Source organism: Lynx rufus, unplaced genomic scaffold (genome assembly GCF_022079265.1).
Source record: "Lynx rufus isolate CCGP_SWC_20201006 ecotype Redwood Valley unplaced genomic scaffold, mLynRuf1.p SCAF_3, whole genome shotgun sequence".
Taxonomy (NCBI): Eukaryota; Metazoa; Chordata; class Mammalia; order Carnivora; family Felidae; genus Lynx; species Lynx rufus.
The window spans coordinates 149,870,086-149,887,578 of record NW_025814845.1 but is presented as its reverse complement, the minus strand read 5'-3'; the positions used below and the strand labels follow the sequence as shown (position 1 = coordinate 149,887,578).

Genomic DNA, 17,493 nt, shown 5'->3' with positions numbered 1-17,493 from the left:
CATCATAAGTAAACCTTGTATTATATTAGCACATGATAAATTCTATGGAGAAAACTAGAGCAGGATGGGGATCAGCAGTGCGGTGGGCGTGGGGGGACAAACGCCGTCTAAAATAGAATGATCCGGTGGGCCTAAATGAGAAGGTGAGATTTCATCAAGGACATGAAGGAGCTGGGTATCTGGCGGTAATATATTGCAGGAAGGGTGAAGTGAACAGCTATACAAAAAGGCCCTAGGGCCAGAGAAGGGGAGAGAGAAAAGATGGAAGCCAAAGAGGTAATGGGGGTGGAGGGGTAATGATACAGGCCTTTGTAGACACTTGTAGGGACTTAGGCTTTTACTAAACAGGGAAGAGGTTTCAGGGTTTTAGGCAGTGATTGCATCTGGCTTAAATTCAAAGTGATTGCTGGTTGCTGTGTTAAAATAGATTGGGTGTGGGAGTGTGCAGTAGCAAGTCGTTTCTAGGATTGGAGAGATCTAAGATGGAGATACAAATTTCCACATCCCTGTAACAGAGGTTATAGAAACGCTTCAGATTCATTTTGGGGACAAAGTGGGGTCTAAAACACTTATTTAAAAGAGGTCCTGTTGTTGAATTTCCAGGAGTGAGTGATATCAGCCAGAAAGAAGTGAAAGGCTTTGTGAAGCGGGCAAAGAAGGGGTGTTACTGCTGGGGCAGGTGCCCGGGATTCCATGGGGTTGCAAGGGCCGCGGATGACTCTGCCAAGCTTTTGCTCTCCTGTGTTGCAGTAAGCACCTACACCTTGGTGGTGGGCCCACTCGCCTTTTGCTTTGCGCGGATCCAGCACAGGAGGTGCGCGGCGGCGCTCAAAGCGCGGCACTGAAGGGCTAATCTAGCCGACAGGACAAACACGAATAAACAGGTGGAGGGATTACTGACGAAATCATAGCGGACTGTCGCCCGCTGGGCTCTTCTCTGCTTGGTTCTCACCAAAAGCCCGCGCTTGAGCCAGAATCCACTGCACCTACGCCGCAGCGCCCTGGTTTGGTTCCCTCTGTGCTCGAGCCCCAAGCTCCACCTAGAGAGAGGGAAAAGGCCCGCCCCCATAGAAGCACCAATCCCGTTCGCCTGTTCCTTTCTCATCTCCAGTTAGCTTAGAGGGTGTGGTCGTCACGCCAGACTCGTCCTACCGTCGATTGGCCGGCGTCTGCCTGGTGCGAGCGGTCCTAGCCAATCAGAGACCGTCAGTCCACCCCGCGAGCCCACGAGAAGCGGCGCGAGAGCCAGGGACCCGTTGAGATGGGCGGGATGTGGGCGTGGCATCATGAACTGGGCCCGCCTACGCCCCGCCCCACCCGCCGCGCCTCTTGGCTTTAATCTTTTGCTGTGTGCGGGCGGGTGTCCACCGGAGGTATACCGGGAGGTGAGCACTGGTCCCCGGGACCCGCCACCCGCCGCCAGAATGGAGTTCGTGAAGTGCTTGGGGCGCCCCGAGGAGTTCTACAACCTATTGCGCTTCCAGATGGGGGGCCGGCGGAAGGTGATACCCAAGATGGACCAGGTGGGCCGAGCATCCCTGCATCCTGGCTGGGGCGGGGCGGCTGCGCGCGGCGCCGGGCCTGGGGCCTGGCCGACCAGGCCCAAAATCCTGGGCGGAGGGTGCGGCGAGCGGGTGCCAAACGCCTCAGGCGCTCTTCTTCCCTCGGGGCGACAGACCCCCGCCCCTTCTGGCGGCCCCACCGGCCCAGCCTAACTCTGCTTTCCTAACCCCAAATGGGGCCCAGGTGGTAGGCCTCCTCTTCCCACTCCAACCTTACCCCAGGTTGTCTTGATGTTTCTGCTCTTTCAAGACATTGCTTGCCAGGTCGTTTTCCTTCACTTTTCCTTCTGTCCTTGAGCGTTGATGTTATCTGTGTCTTAACTGGTGATTGCAAAATTGAGATTGTGTGGGTAGATTAAGTGGGGGAGGACCTGTGAGAGAATTTGGTGAATGTAAAAAGCTATGCAGATACAGTCCCAGTACCTTTTCTGGAATGAAACCTTGCTCATCCTTCCAGTTTTCGGTTACATCACTTCTATAAGCTTCCCTCACTTTCCTTGGGTCTGATCAATCCCTTATTCTCCAGTGCTTCTTAGGTTTTTTTTTTATAACACATATTTACTCTTCCAAGCTCTTTAGTTACCTGCATGTCTGTCGTTTAGCAACATTGTTGGTTGCTTGAAGGCCAGACTTGGTTTTATTTATTTATATTTCATCTGCCTCATTCTTGTATCCTTTGTTAACTGAATGCTTACAAAGGTATTTATTCCAACAAGAAACTTACCCTTAAGTGATTAGTGGATGAATAAATACATTCAGCCGAATTAGTGGGTTGTATCAAAAGTTTTAAATTCTTTTTGCCAATGGAAACATCACACATACTATTTTTTGCCTAAATGCACTCTTAATTGGTGTCCCTTATTAAGTAAACACTTTAAATTTCCCATCAGAAAAATTTTTTTCATAACTCAGGATCCATGTCATCCTTCAGGGTCTAGCTTCAGTCAGTGCCACCCCTAGTGACCATTCAGCAGACATTTTTAAACACCTGTTTTGTGCTAGATGTTATGGTGGGTGCACCGTGGCAGGATGTCATGCACAGACAAATAGGACACACAAAATGCTCCCCATCTTGTCAAGTGAATAAGACATTGTAAGACTGTTCACAGAAAATTTAGAAAAGCACCATAACAAGTTACCTGTGAAACTCCCTCAACCATTTTCTCTAGTACTGCTTACCTTATGTCGGCCCCACCGTCTTGAATGGTGGTCCCCAAATCCCTTTCAGATCCAAGATTCTATATTTGATTCTGGATTTTTAAGCTATTTGGATGTGGAAATCTTGTTCGATGTACCTTTGGTGAATTAATGAATAAAAGGTGGGTACACTACCCCCAAGAAACCTCTAGCGTTTTAAACAAGATAAACTTAAGTAAATGTGGCAGAATATAGTAAATGCATAAGGACATTTATAAAAGGGAAAAATCACTTGTGGCTGGGACAGGGGAGTCCTTTTTTGAGGGATGCTCCTGTGCCTTGTTCAGTAGGTATTTAGAGATTCTTACTGAGAGTTTTTGGAGCTTTCCTGAAATTATTTGCAAACATTTATGTTAGTGTACATTTGTATGTTTTTTGGTTTTTTTTTTTAATTTTTTTTTCAACATTTATTTATTTTTGGGACAGAGAGAGACAGAGCATGAACAGGGGAGGGGCAGAGAGAGAGGGAGACACAGAATCGGAAACAGGCTCCAGGCTCTGAGCCATCAGCCCAGAGCCCGACGCGGGGCTCGAACTCACGGACCGCGAGATCGTGACCTGGCTGAAGTCGGACGCTTAACCGACTGCACCACCCAGGCGCCCCTACATTTGTATGTTTTGAGAGAACAGTGTCCACTATTATCCTATCCTTCCAGGGATCTGTGACCCAAAACGCATAGTCACTGCTTTACAAACCAGTTTGTACAGTCTCCTGGGCACTACCTGTGACAAGTAGTTAACTGCCTTTGGAGACTTGCCCACTTCACCCCCCAGACATTTTTCGATTTTAGGAAGTGCTACCTTCTAGTACAGTAAGCGGGATTGTTTTCACTATGTTCTCCCCCTGGAGCCAGGGTCTAATCCATGTTTGTAATCCAGCACTTGACATATTTTAAGAGAACTCTCCTGTTCTTAGGAATACTGATAGCCAGGCCAAATATTCTATGTTCTTCCTTTAGTTATTCATTATATGTTATTCTTTCCAGATCATTTACCAGCCTGTTCTCTCTCCCTTTAAAGTCTAGTGTCCAAAGTTGAACAGTACTCTTTCGGGTTGGTCTGCGCATTTCAGAACTTTAAATTCCTTCTTTATGGATGCAGTATTTCTATGTAACATAGTTGAAGACTGCTTTCGCTTTAAAAAATGTATTTTAATTATAAAATATTTCAAGCAAGTAGAAAAATACTGGAAAAACTCTAACAAACCATTTTCTATTTCCAAGATTAACTATATCGTATAGTAAGTGTTTGCTATATTTGCTTCATCTTTTTTTTCTTAAGAAATAAAAGGGCCATATACAACTAAAGTCCTTTTCTCCATCTTACCTCCCTATCACATTCACTGCCTTTTTTAGGCAGTCTCATCATGCTGTGGGCTTAGAATTGGGGTCAGTCAGATTCCTAATTGCACTTGTTGAAGACCTTTTATTCCATCTTGATGCCCTGATGAAACACTTCAAAAAAAAGTACATATATGTATATATATATATATAATGTTTTATTTATTCATTTTTGAGAGGTGGTGGAGGAGCAGAGAGAGAGGGAGACACAGAATCTGCAGTGGGCTCTGTGCTGACAGCAGAGAGCCCAATACGGGGCTCGTGACCTGAGCTGGAGTCCAATGCTTAACCGACTGAGCCACTCAGGTGCCCCTGTGCTGAAACACTTTTTAAACCTAGATCTTTACCTTTTAGATAAAGGGTTTCATAATAATGGCTAACGTTTATTGAGCTCTTTGTGTGTGCCAAGCATTATTTTATACACCTCCTTGCATCTATTTTTTAAACCTTCCAGTAATCTTATGAGGAAGGTACTGTTATTTTTCCTGTTTTATAGATGAAGAACAGAGACATAGAGAGGTTAATTAATTGCCCGTGGTCTACTTATTCAGGGGTGGAGCCTGTCTTTGACTCTGGCTGTCTGACTGCAGAGCTCATTCTCTAAACCCCACCATGCTGCTTATCAGTCAGGTGATGGACCACAGAGACGCCTCAAACAAAGGATTATCCAGATTCAGCTAAAATTGACCCACTTGAGTGTGATGGACACAGGGTGGAAAATGCCCACTCTGATGTGTTCACAATCTAAAGGAGAATAGGTGTACAAAAGTAAGATAGCCTAGGGAGTGCCAAGTATTCTTAAGTACATTTTGATTTCAAGAAATTTTAGTGAAATTAGAAATGTTTTAGAGGGAACAGTTTTCAGAAAACACAGGAAAAGTACTTTGTAAAGTGTTAGATTTAGTTTAGTGGGGAGGATCTTCAGTAAAAGTTACCATGAGCCAGGTTATATAGGACTAAGCATGATGTGTGTGGGATGATGAGGAAACCAACTTGGCTGAAATGAAAGAGTGAAAGCTAGAAGTATAAAATTCATTAAGTGCATGTGGGAGTCCAAAAGCTGAGCTGTGATCAGTAAAGCAGGTGATGGTTAAGAGCAGAACTATGACACAATGAAAGCAACATTTTTGGAACACAAATTTGACAAGTGGGGGGGATTGGGAAGAAATTATATTGTGAGTTAGAATAATCAAATTAATAATGATAATAATTACCTAATAATAGCAATGGACATCATTTATTGTGTTCTTATGTTTGCCGGGCACTACGCTGAGCTCTCCAAGTCTGTTATCTCAGTGTATTAGGTTAGCTTTCGCTGAGTAACAAACCATTCCAAAACTGAGGGACTTAATTCTGGAGACTGGTTACACACCAATGTGAATGTATTTAACACTGCTGAACTGAACACTTAAAAATGGTTAAGGTGAAAAAAAAATGGTTAAGGTGATAAATTTTATGTATATTTTACCACAATTTACAAAAAAACTCAGTGACTCAGAATATCAACAACTTTAGTTCATAGTCATCTGGGAGAGCTCGGGAGTTCTACTAGTCCGGGCCAGTTTGGTTGATTTCTTCTGGGCTTGCTCAGCTGGCCGGCTGGCTTATGGCTGGGCCATCTGGTGGTTAGCAGGCTATAGGCTGCAGTGTTAAGGGGAGACCAGGCCATATGTGTCTCATCATCCAGCAGGCTAGCCCTTGGCTTCCACATGGCAGCTGGAGTTTTCAAGCCTCTGTTGGAATCACATTTGCTACTGTTTTATTGACCAAAAATACTCACAAGGGAACCCAGATTCAAGGATGTGGAGAAAAACCGTATCCCCTGATGGAAAGAGCCATAAACTCCTGTGTACAGTTTGTAACTCATCACACTTAGTCAATCTTGACAACAGCCCGAAAGTGAGAAGTGTTATTATTACTGCTATTTTACAGATTAGGAAACAGTGGCATAAAGCAATCAGATAAATTCAGTCACCTGGCTTGCAAGAAGTGGATCCAGGATGCCAACTCAGGCTAGTCTGAAAACCTCCATGCTTCTAGTTTGCCCTCGATGAAGAGCTTAGGTTTGACTGGCTTCAGATAGCTGATTAGATCCCACCACTGTCACTCCTGGTGCGTCCCGGATACTCTATAATTCCTAGTTCCTTTCTTCCCTTCTTAATCTGATGTAGATTAGTTTCCTTCCCTTCCCTTCCCTTCCCTCCCCTCCCCTCCCCTCCCCTCCCTCCCCTCCCCTCCCCTCTTCCTTCCCAAATATGTGACCACCAATTACATGTCAGATATCATTTTAGGTGCTGAAGATATAACAGCAAACAAGATAGGTGAAGACCTTGCTTTTATGAGCCTTACTTACATGCTAGAGGAAGAGAGAGAGAATGAAAAAAAGCAAATACAGTTCACCCTTGAACTACATGAGTTTGAACTGCACAGATTTACTTATACATGGATTTTTTTGATAAATGCAGTACAGTACTATAAATGTATTTTCTCTTATGATTTCCTTTATTTATTTATTTATTTATTTATTTATTTATTTTACACGTTTATTTATTATTGAGAGACAGAGAGACACAGAGCATGAGCAGGGAAGGGGCCACGAGATGGAGAGACACAGAATCCGAAGCAGGCTCCAGGCTCCGAGCTGTCAGCACAGAGGCCAAAGCTGGGCTCGAACTCACAAACCATGAGATCATGACCTGAGCCGAAGTCAGACGCTTAACCGACTGAGCCACCCAGGCGCCCCATTAAGTTTGTTTATTTTTGAGAGAGAGAGAGAGAGCGCTAGTGGAGGAGGGACAGAGAGGGGGACAGAGGATCTCAAGCAGGCTCTGCTGTGCTGACAGCAGAGAGTCCAGTGTGGGGCTCAAACTCACAAACTGAGGTCATGACCTGAGCTGAAGTCCGATGCTTAACCAACTGAGCCACTCAGGTGTTCCCCCCCCCCCCCCCCGACCTTAGGATTTTCTTAATAACATTTTCTTTTCTCAAACTTACACGTATGACATACGAAATTATTTGTTAACTGACTTTATGCTATCAGTAAGGCTTTTGGTCATCAGTAGGTTAATAGTAGTTAAGGTTTTGGGGAATCAAAAGTTACATGCAGATTTTCTACAATGTGGGGGTTAGCACCCCTTACCCCAGAGTCTAGAGACTTGACTTCTCTCATTCTCAAGTCTCCTCTATCAAATAAGAGTGTTGGAGGAAATGGTAGCCTTGGTTATTCCTAGAGAGAGAAGTGGTAAGGAGGTAGGAGAAAGACCTTCCACGCTATAATCTCTTGATTTTCTTTTTAAGTGAGACTCTTCTAGCTTCAAGATTTGATGAACAATACAGTATAATATTATTTGTTTTGTTGCCTGCAGCTTTTCTGAGTCCTTTTTAAGCCCAAAGAGCCATTAAAAAAGAAAATAGTTAAATAGAGGAAACATAGGACCATACGTTTTCCTTAGCTTAACATGCTCTTAGTTTCTCTCTTAATTAACAAAGAAACTGGGGGGAAATGTACACTTCATAGATATTGACGGCTGACTATTTCTGTCACAAAAGGATTTGGCTGTAGGATTCAGGGTTCAGTAAACTTAATTTATACTGAATTTTTAGGAGCGTTTCAGTAAATAGGGACTTGCTGCCACCTGCAAGTTGTATGACATCACTCAGAGGGGCACATAGTGGAAAAAGCAGATGTTTCATAATGATGCATTTCTGGCTTCTATCAAGTCTAAATCCTGACTCTTAGCTGAATAACTTTTGGTAACTTAAGCTCCAGGCAGCAGTTTCTTCATCTATAAAGTAGAAATATTGATCACAGGCCCTTGGCCACAATTTCCCAACTGGCAAATGGTCTGAAAATGAGGAGCGTTTTCATAAATGTGGCTCAAAATCATTTGGCAGCAAACCTGCCCTGAATCAAAATGATCCTGGCTTAGTATATTCACACTGCTGTGCAGAAGAAATATTAACAATTAATTATGGGACGTTACTCCATAACAACTGAGGCTGTATGTGCTTCTTATTGCCTGCTTTCTACAACACTAAAAATTCTGAATTCTGCACGCATCTGGCCATGAAGATTCGATGTAGGTGGGTGTAGGTCTGTAATATCTTCCTTAAAGCGTTTTGTATGGGTAAAAGGTAATGTCTGTATTGTGCTTAGCACGTAGTATCTGCCCAGCATATGGTAGTTATTAATCTTATTGTTACATAAATTTGGCTTCGTGTATAGGGTTTCTCCCTATTCTGGGCGATCTGTGTTAAAGTCTTAAGGAAAGCTGTCAGAAGGGTTGGTAGCTTGTGGAACTTGAGGCTGGAGCCCCAGTCCTGGAAGCTCAGTCTTGCATTTCTGGCCACTGCACACTCTTCCTCCAAATGCCCTTCATCCCTGTTTTCTCTTACTTGAGAGTTCTCTGGAGTGTACTTCATCTCAGACAGCAATGGATAATGTCAGGAGGCTCTAGGGACAGGCAGCAGTTAGCCCTAGACTTTTTTTCCACCCTCCCCTGCCTGCCAACTCATGTGAATCAAGCAGTGGAAATTTTTATAGTGAGCAGAGTTTTTTCCAGTGTTTAGTAGTTAGAGCTTCCTATATCTTCTTGATAATTTGAAGAATTTACTGTTCAGAGCGAGGAACTGAAACAAATAGGTGGCCGAAAAAGAATGATGGAAGGAGATAGGGAAGGGAGTTATTGACTTTGTTTTAAGAGTGGAGGAGGTGTTGGTAAGGAGGGGTAGTATTCTTTAAGGTTGCTGCTGCCCAGCTTTTTAATGGAACTCATGGTTAGAAATCAGCCCCAAAGCCATTAGGTATAGCTGAGGATTAAAACATTTAGCAGTGCGGAGAAAGGCATCATTGTGGCCTGGTAACAACAGTTTATGTGGAGAGCTTGCCATGGAGATCAGTAATAGCTGTTGTTCTGTTTCTTTTGTTTCATTGTGAAGCCTTGCCTCTCCACACTTGAGAGGGAAGGAGTTGGTGAATGGTTTTTAAATACTCTGAATGTATTCATTTATTCATCATACCTTCACTGAGTATTTTTATATGCCAGACACTGCACTAAATGATTTTACTAATATACAGTACTCAGTAAATATTAATTTTTATTAATAATTAAAGTTTTTTAAAATGTTTATTTATTTTTGAGAGAAAGAGAGAGAGAGAGCGTGAGCAGGGGAGGGGCATAGAGAGAGGGAGACACAGAATCCAAAGCAGGCTCCAGGCTCTGAGCCATCAGCCCAGAGCCCCACACAGGACTCAAACCACAAACCACCTGAGCCAAAGTCGGAGGCCTAACCAATTGAGCCACCCAGGCACCCCTTTACTAATAATTTTTTTAATTGAACATTTTTTTAATTGAACATTTTTTTAATTGAACTGAAATGAAATTCTCATGAGTATATGATATTTTTTTTAAAGGTTAACTCTCTTGACAGTATGATATGCATCCATGATAGGAAATTTAGTTAATATACACATATGAAAAGGACATGGGTCCACTGGGGTTCAGGGTTCATTGTTAACATTCCAAAGTGGTATATCCAACTAGTGATATGCCATATGTATATTTTTAACCACTGTCCTGTTTGATATTTCAAATGTTTCCTTCTCTTACAAAGACAGTGAAGAGACTGGGGTTGGGGGGAGAGTAAGTATATGGAAACTCTGTACTTCACACTGAATTCTCTTGTGAACGTAAAATAGCTCTAAAATTAAAGTCTGTAAAACACACACATACACACACAGTCAGCAATTCTTTGAGATGTGCTTGAATTGAAAACATGGCTTTTTTTTTTTTTCTAGAAAAATGATTCTCGTTTTCCTTAGGGAAGAGTAAAGTTCAGGAAGCAGCTCATTACAGCTCACTAGTTTGAAAGAGAAAGAGGATTAGAAATATTAAAAGTAACTGCTAGCTTTCCAGGGGATAGAAGATGTTCAACAGGTGTTAAAAGCTAGAGGTGGACAGTAAAGTGCGAGAAACAGGTTTTATTCGGAAAAACTAAAGGGGAAAAGAGACCCCAGTGTAGACTTGGGCTCAATTTCGAATACGACAAGGAAGAGTGGGGATTTCTAGCCAAGGAGCAGAGTGAAGGGGTCGGTGGATGGAAAATGACTGAGATGAAACATCTGGGGTGAGGGGTGTTCTAGCTAAAGGATCTAACCTAAAGGGATTCTTGCTGGAGGCAGGCCAGGGCGATGGGATGATGGGAGATGAGGAACCCTGCAGGACGGTCAAGGTGATCGGTAGCAGGATTATTGCTAAATTTGGGCGTTGCGGGGATAGGCACAAGCACAGAAATGTAAGGTTCAGAGAGCCCGACTTAAGTTTGGTCAAGGAGAGGTTCTGTCATCAGGAGGAAAAGCCAGCTTGGCAGAGTGGACAGGGCTCCGCCAGCCATCAGTGGGTTCTGCGGCCTCGGGGAAGACCGGGAGGAAGGTGGGGGTGGTGGAGGGGTCTCCAGCCCCGGGACCGCGGGGGCGGGGCTGACCTCAGGAGGGCGGTGGCCCCCCGACTGGGTGGGCGGGGCAGGCGGAGGCGCGCAGCCGCTGGGCCTACCGTGCTGGCCTGGTGGGGTGGAGGGAGAGCCCGCCCCGCCCTCTGGGGCGCGCCTCCCGGATCGGCTCGGGTCTATGGAGGAAAAATTCTACGCCAGCCCTGCATTTCCATGGCAGCAGCCGCCTGCGGCACCAAGGCCATGTCCCTGTTCAAGCGGACCTTGGTGCTGAGCCCCGCCGCGGCGCCCCGGGGTACGGGCGCGGGCTCCCCGCCACGCGGCTGCCCCTTGCCTCCCGCCGCCTGGCCCTCCAAGGACTGGCCGCGCGGAGAGGGCGTCTGCGGCAGGCTGCGGAGCCCGCCGGTGGCCGGCCGCCTGCCCCATTCCCACTCCTGCTCCGCCGCGTCTCCCACCGCCGTGTGTCTTCTCTGCCCGCAGGATTCGCTCAGCAGCAGCTTGAAAACTTGCTACAAGTATCTCAATCAGACTAGTCGCAGTTTCGCAGCTGTCATCGAGGCGCTGGATGGGGAAATGCGGTGAGTGGCCAGACAGCTCCTTTTTGCTTGGGGCAAGAAGGCTTTTCCAGGGGACTTTGAGCCACTCGAAGCTACTTTCTGACAGTCCCTATCATTTCAGTCTCTGCTTGTGGCTCAGCTAGAACGTGCCCCACTCATGCCCCACCTGAGTGAAGGCAATGTCTCGTTGGAACACCCGTGTATTTACTTTAGAATGCCCTTCCAGGCAGTTAGCCATCCAGTAGTTGCCCTGTGGGCCCAGCTTCAGGGAAGCGGGGAGGAAGGGGGGGGGGAGTGGATGGTGGCATTTATTAACTTTTTTTAGTCCTGGCAGCAGAACCTGTCTCTGAGGAGGTCATGCATTTTTTTTTCTTGGCTTCCCTTATGCTGCTTTGCAATTCTAGTATATGGGGTTAATTCTCCCCAAGTTGCTGCTGTGCAGGCTGCATACATGAACCCAGACCAATTGCCTTGGTGTATGATAGCATTTATACCGAGAAGTTTTAGCGTCTTTTGACATTTTAATCTGCAAAATATTTGCTCCATGTAAACACTTGGTTTGCTGATCTTTGTATGGTTGTTCTACAGTAGTTAAATGTAACTCATTCTGGGAGTAGTTGTGACATCCAGCTGCTAGGTTTTTTATTTCGTGTTTTATAAATAAACCACTGAAGTCCATTGCTCCCATCTAAGAAAAGAAAGCTGAGATGGCTCATTAAGTACAAAAGGGTTTGGCTCTCCTTTCAGAGTTCTTTAGAGGTAAGGCTATAGGAGGTTTGCATTCATGACATGTTATTTTAAAATACGTATCTTTGGATGTTTATCTGTTACATTAATAGTTCTTCCATTTTTTACAGCCATGCGGTATGCATATTTTATCTGGTCCTCCGGGCTCTGGACACTCTGGAAGATGACATGACCATCAGTGTAGAAAAAAAGGTCCCACTGTTGCACAACTTCCACTCTTACCTTTATGAACCAGACTGGCGGTATATGGAGAGCAAGGAGAAGGATCGACAAGTGCTAGAGGACTTCCCAACGGTAGTGGAATTACAAATGTCTTCTGCCTATGGTTGTGTTGATAACTGATGATATAGTTGGCAGCTAGCCCCCATACCTGGAGAGAGCAGTAAATAAGCAGTCTGAGGACAGTGTCATATACTGTGCTGGGAAAGAACTCTGGTAGCCAAGACTCTGAAGCCAGACTGCTACCTCTTCCACTTAGTAACCGGTGCTTAGTGATGTAGCCTGTCTAAACGTCAGTTTCTTCATCTATAGGGATAATAATAATACGTCCCTACCCATAGTATTGCTGTGAGATTTCTAAGATTTAACACAGGTTAGAATGGTGTTAGCTTCTATTATTGTTACCAGTATGCTGCTGAGAAGTCCAGTATTTCCTTCTTCAGAAAATCACATTCTAAATCCAGTGTGGTAAAAGATGGATTCTCAGGCTCGTTCACAAAACCCGTTGCCACGTAATACAGCCGAAGGCTTCTGGTACCCTTAACCTGGTAGTGTGGATGTGTTGTTCTTGATGTTGTTCTTGATGGGTAGTCGCCATGGGGTAGGGAGCAGGCTCTTAGCAGCTGGGGTGAGGACTGACAAGCACAATGATGCCCTGCCACTTATGGCCTTTGTCTGTGCCTTGGTTTCCTCATTTGTAAAGTTAAGAGCTCTCAGGATTGATAAGTTCATATGTATAAAGTACTTAGGGACGCCTGGATGGCTCGGTTGGTTGAGTGTCCACCTCTTGGTTTCAGCTCAGGTCATGATCCCAGGGTCATGAGACAGAGCCCAGCATTGGGCTCCATGCTGAGGGTGGAGCCTACTTCAGATTGTCTCTCTCTATCTGTCTATCTCTCCCAGTCTCCCTCTGCCCCTCTCTCCCACTCACGCTCCCTCTCTAAAATAAAATAAATAAATGAACATAAAGTACTTAGAAGATTGCTTGCTGCATACTAAGTATTCTATAAATACTAGGTGTTTAGTCCATTTTGTTGGAGTAAAGTGGGTTATAATTAAACTCTTGAGCTTTAGAAAATTGACAAGTTTATGTTACACGTGTCATTAGGTCTTTTCTGGAATTTGTATGTCTTATCACACAAATAAGTGTTTCTTTCATATCTTATATATAAAGGTTTGATTTAGCAAAGTCTCATGTTCTCTAAGAGCCCAAAGAAGCCCTTCTTTTTATGCACAATTTCTAGAATCTGGGGGGAAGAATAGTCCTCACGTGGCTGTTGCCATTGAAACAGGTCTATATTCCAGTGGGGAGGGGAGGAATCCACCCATTACAGAAGAGTGTTTGAGCCACTCCTTGGGTGAGGAGGGGCTATTTCAGAGTACTGAGATCATACCTTCACTGTCAAAGACAAAAATAAAATACGGTATGATTCAAACCAAAAGAAAAAGTCTGTGAGGAATTAATAGGTGGAGCTGATCCAGTGCACTGCTATGATACAAGAGAGGAAGAAGAACCTGGGACGCGTAATTAGGTGAGGAATTAGAGCTCTCACCTAGAGAGGGTACCAGTGATTTGACTCTGCCAGGATACCTCTCACATGAGCAGAGGTTGGGTTTCCTCTGACTGGAAATCCACAGACATTCACTGATGAGCTTGTGACACTCCACTAATGCAGAGAAAGTGCTGCAGACAGAGTCCCAGAGCCTTTATTTATTTATTTGTTTATTTTTGAGAGAGAGAGAGAGAGAGAGAGAGTGCGAGCGGGGAAGGGGCAGAGAGGGAGACACAGAATCCGAAGCAGGCTCCAGGCCCCGAGCTGTCAGCACAGAACCTGATGTGGGGCTCAAACCCACAAACTGTGAGATCATGACCTGAGCCGAAGTCAGATGCTTAACCAACTGAACCACCCAGGCGCCCTGCTCCCAGAGCCTTTATTATTGATGTGTATTCTCACTTTAAAAAGTGATATTCTAGTTAGAGCCTCCAAAACCAAAAAAACCTTCCAAACTACTTTTGACTTGAGTAAATTCATAACAAATAATTTCTAGTCATGGGAAAATGTCATAGGTATTTTAAAAATCAAGGTGCCCCTATCCACTCAGAAAAAATGGATATGAAAATGTGTGAATGCTAGAATAATTTTTGGGGGGTAGAGCTGATAAATGTTTAGATAATTCCAATATGCTTAGAAAACCAAAATCTTCTCCTTTATAAATACTGCATTGCAATGGAAAAACGACAGTTTGTTCAAGAAAATTGCACCATTAAATCTATCTTTTCCTGTGTTGGGGAGTAGAGTGAGAGCTGACAGGCACTTCTGTCCTGAAAGCAGAGACTAGCCCTGGAAGAGGAGAAGGGAGCAGAGAGTACAGGCCAGGCATCATTATTTTGCTGTTGTTAACCCTTCATATCCTTATGAATGTGAAATCTATGGGAGCTAGGTGTTTTGTGAGAGTGTAACTGTGTTTTGTTTTGTTTTTTAATTTTTTTAAGGTTTATTTGTTTTGAGAGAAAGAGAGGGAGTGAACAGGGGAGGGGCAGAGAGAGAGAATCCTAAGCAAGCTCCATGCTGTCAGCCTAGAGCCTGATGCGGGACTCGAACTCATGAACCATGAGATCGTGACCTAAGCTGAAACTAAGAGTCAGACGCTTAACAGACTGAGCCGCCCAGGCGCCCTGTGAGAGTGTAATTTTGAATTGGAGGTCCTTTCAGCCTTTTGTTCGATTGAGATAGAAATATATGGAAATTCACGGTGCGTTACTTTCTTAAGGAAAGGTTTGTGCACATGCTGATCACTCCCACCATCTCCTTGAAATAAGATACACAGTTTGAAAGGTAAAGCCGTCTGGTTAGGCGGACAGTCAGTTTTGGGCAAGGGCCTAAAGGCAGAATAGATAACTTGGCCTCACTCACAGTACTGCTCTTTCTTAGACATGGCACACAGCCATTTCTTTTTTTATGTTTTATTATTTACTTTTGAGAGAGAGGGTGTGGGGGAGGGGTAGAGAGAGAGGGAGACAGAGGATCTCAAGCGGGCTCCAAGTTGATAGCAGAGAGCCGGATGCGGGGCTCAAACTCACAAACTGTGGGATCAATGACCTGAGCCAAAGTCAGACGCTTAACCGACTGAGGCACCCAGGTGCCCTGCACAGTACTGCTCTTAGACTGAAGCAAGGAGGGCCTTACTCTGAGGCAAAAGGGGGGCTCCTCACTCTCAGCTCCCCTTCTAGACTATGCTCTGAGTGTCTGGAATTCCCTACCCTCAATTCCCTGAGCCACCACACCCCTAGGCCTCCTCGTGCTGGACAGAGTGGGTGCAGCCTGGGAGTGGGATCAGTGGTCTGCCCTGCTGCATTTCGGAACCAAGTCCTGAGGGAATTGTAAATTCAAACCTGAGGCCTTCAGGCTGTTGTGGAGGTATCTCTGTCAAGGCAGGAGAACAGAACGTACTGTTTCACAAGTTACTCGTTTAACAAGCGACTGATAATTTTAAGATAACTTTCATCCCAGGCAGTGTGGATTTTAGGCATAAGCCTAGACAGAGAGTTCTGTCTAAGTGCACACTTCCTCAATGTGTGTGCCTTGAGATTGAACCTGGTATTTTATGCTTTAGTGGTCAATACTTGAAAGTCAGGCTTTCTAGAACTCTCATTGTACATTATGGATGAGATATCTTTTTCACCTGGTACTAGTGGAAACTAGCAGTCTTCAAGATAACATGGGGTTATTTTTAAATGATAATAGCAATAATAATATTTATTGAGCTGTGAATTAGTTACAAAGTATATTGCATTAGTGATTTACTATTTGTATGATTTTCTGTTAATGTAGTTTTAATATTTAATCACTGGCATATTTCACTGCTCTTTTATTTTTTTATTATATATTTTAATATTTATTTTATTTTCGAGAGAGAGAGAAAACATGCAAGCAGGGGAGGGGCAGAGAGAGGGAGACAGAGGATCCGAAGCAGGCTCTGGGCTGACAGCGGAGAGCCCGATGTGGGGCTCAAACTCAATGATCCGTGAGATCCTGACCTGAGCTGAAGTCAGACGCTTAACCGACTGAGCCACCAGGCACCCCATTTACTGCCTTTTTAAAAATTGGTCAAAAACAGGACTTGGCAAATAAGCGAAGGTAGAATTACCCGGTGTTTTGATCATAATGTCCTGAAATTTATAGGGAATTTTTAGTATAGGTTAATGGAAATGTCTTGCTACCCTTGACCCCTACTTTGGTGTTTGGCCTTTCTCCATTATACGAGCGGATTCACCATGCTATCCTTGAGTGTGACTCAAGGACCTAGAAATCTGTAGTTGTGAAGCACAGTTACCTGGAGGGACAGTAAAAAGTCCTCATGGCTCAGGGCGCCTGGGTGGCTCATTTGGGTGAGTGTCTGAATTCATCTCAGGTCATGATCTCACAGTCCTGAGTTCGATCCCCGTCTCAAGCTCTGTGCTGTCAGTGCAGAGCCTGCTTCAAATCTTCTGACCGCCTCTCTGCCCCTCCCCCGCTTGTGCTCTCCCAGAAATGAATAAATATTTAAACAAAAACCGCCCTTGTGGCTCATTTCACTCAACAGAGCTTGCTGTTGCTCCTAGAGAGTATGTGAAACTGGGTGCCAAGCACGGAGGAGCCCCTTAGTGCTCTCCCTCCCTCAGGTGTCTGGGAAAACATAGGGCTCTTCACTGTCACCCTTTTTTTTGTTGTCGTTAATATTTGTTTATTTTTGAGAGCTAGAGAGACAGACCGCGCATGAGCAGGGGAGGGGCAGAGACAGAGAGGGAGACACAGAATCCGGAGCAGGCTCCAGGCTCTGAGCTGTCAGCACAGAGCCAGAAAGCGGGGCTTGAACTCATGAACTGTGCGATCATGACCTGAGCTGAAGTTGTACCCTTAACCCACTGAGCCACCCGTGCGCCCTCCTAGATATTTTTGTTTTCATTTTTTGAATTCTATAAGTAGATAATGGTAAGTCCCAAAAAGTTGTTGAAGGGGATGGTTCACAGTCAGCAGTGAAGTGTTTCCTTTGGTGTGCTTGATTTTAAGAATCTAAGCCGCTCCTCTTTCCTCACCTCACTGGTCTTTGTTCTCATAACCAGAATGACCTAGTCAAGGATCTGTTGAAAGAATGGGGTCCTAAGAAGATTCAGGGATTCAAATGCCCTTTGATAGAGTTGCTCATTTGTTTCAGTCCATAATAGAAATGACTTTTTGGCTTTGTCTTCCAGCTGTTCTGGAAAGAACAGTGTTCTGGAAAGATTGGATTGATTTTATGGACTTTTGGGATTGTTTTTAATTTCAATTTTTTTTTTTTAATTTTTTTTTTTTCAACGTTTATTTATTTTTGGGACAGAGAGAGACAGAGCATGAACGGGGGAGGGGCAGAGAGAGAGGGAGACACAGAATCGGAAACAGGCTC

The 17,493-nt window shown here is 44.6% G+C and overlaps 1 protein-coding gene across 3 annotated transcripts in view; it reads left to right on the top strand.

The window, feature by feature from the left end:
- The first annotated feature begins 1,354 nt into the window (after positions 1–1,354).
- Positions 1,355–17,493, top strand: part of FDFT1 (farnesyl-diphosphate farnesyltransferase 1) — a 40,504-nt gene continuing 24,365 nt past the window's right edge. Inside the window, exons 1-3 of one of the 3 annotated variants that reach the window (XM_047091628.1) lie at positions 1,355–1,523; positions 11,027–11,124; positions 11,961–12,144. In XM_047091628.1, the coding sequence (XP_046947584.1) occupies positions 1,425–1,523; positions 11,027–11,124; positions 11,961–12,144 (381 nt within the window). In that variant the 5' untranslated portion in view covers positions 1,355–1,424. Of the gene's footprint in view, positions 1,524–10,666; positions 11,125–11,960; positions 12,145–17,493 lie in introns of those variants that run through there. The other 2 variants (XM_047091627.1, XR_006964345.1) reach the window with 2 other exon arrangements.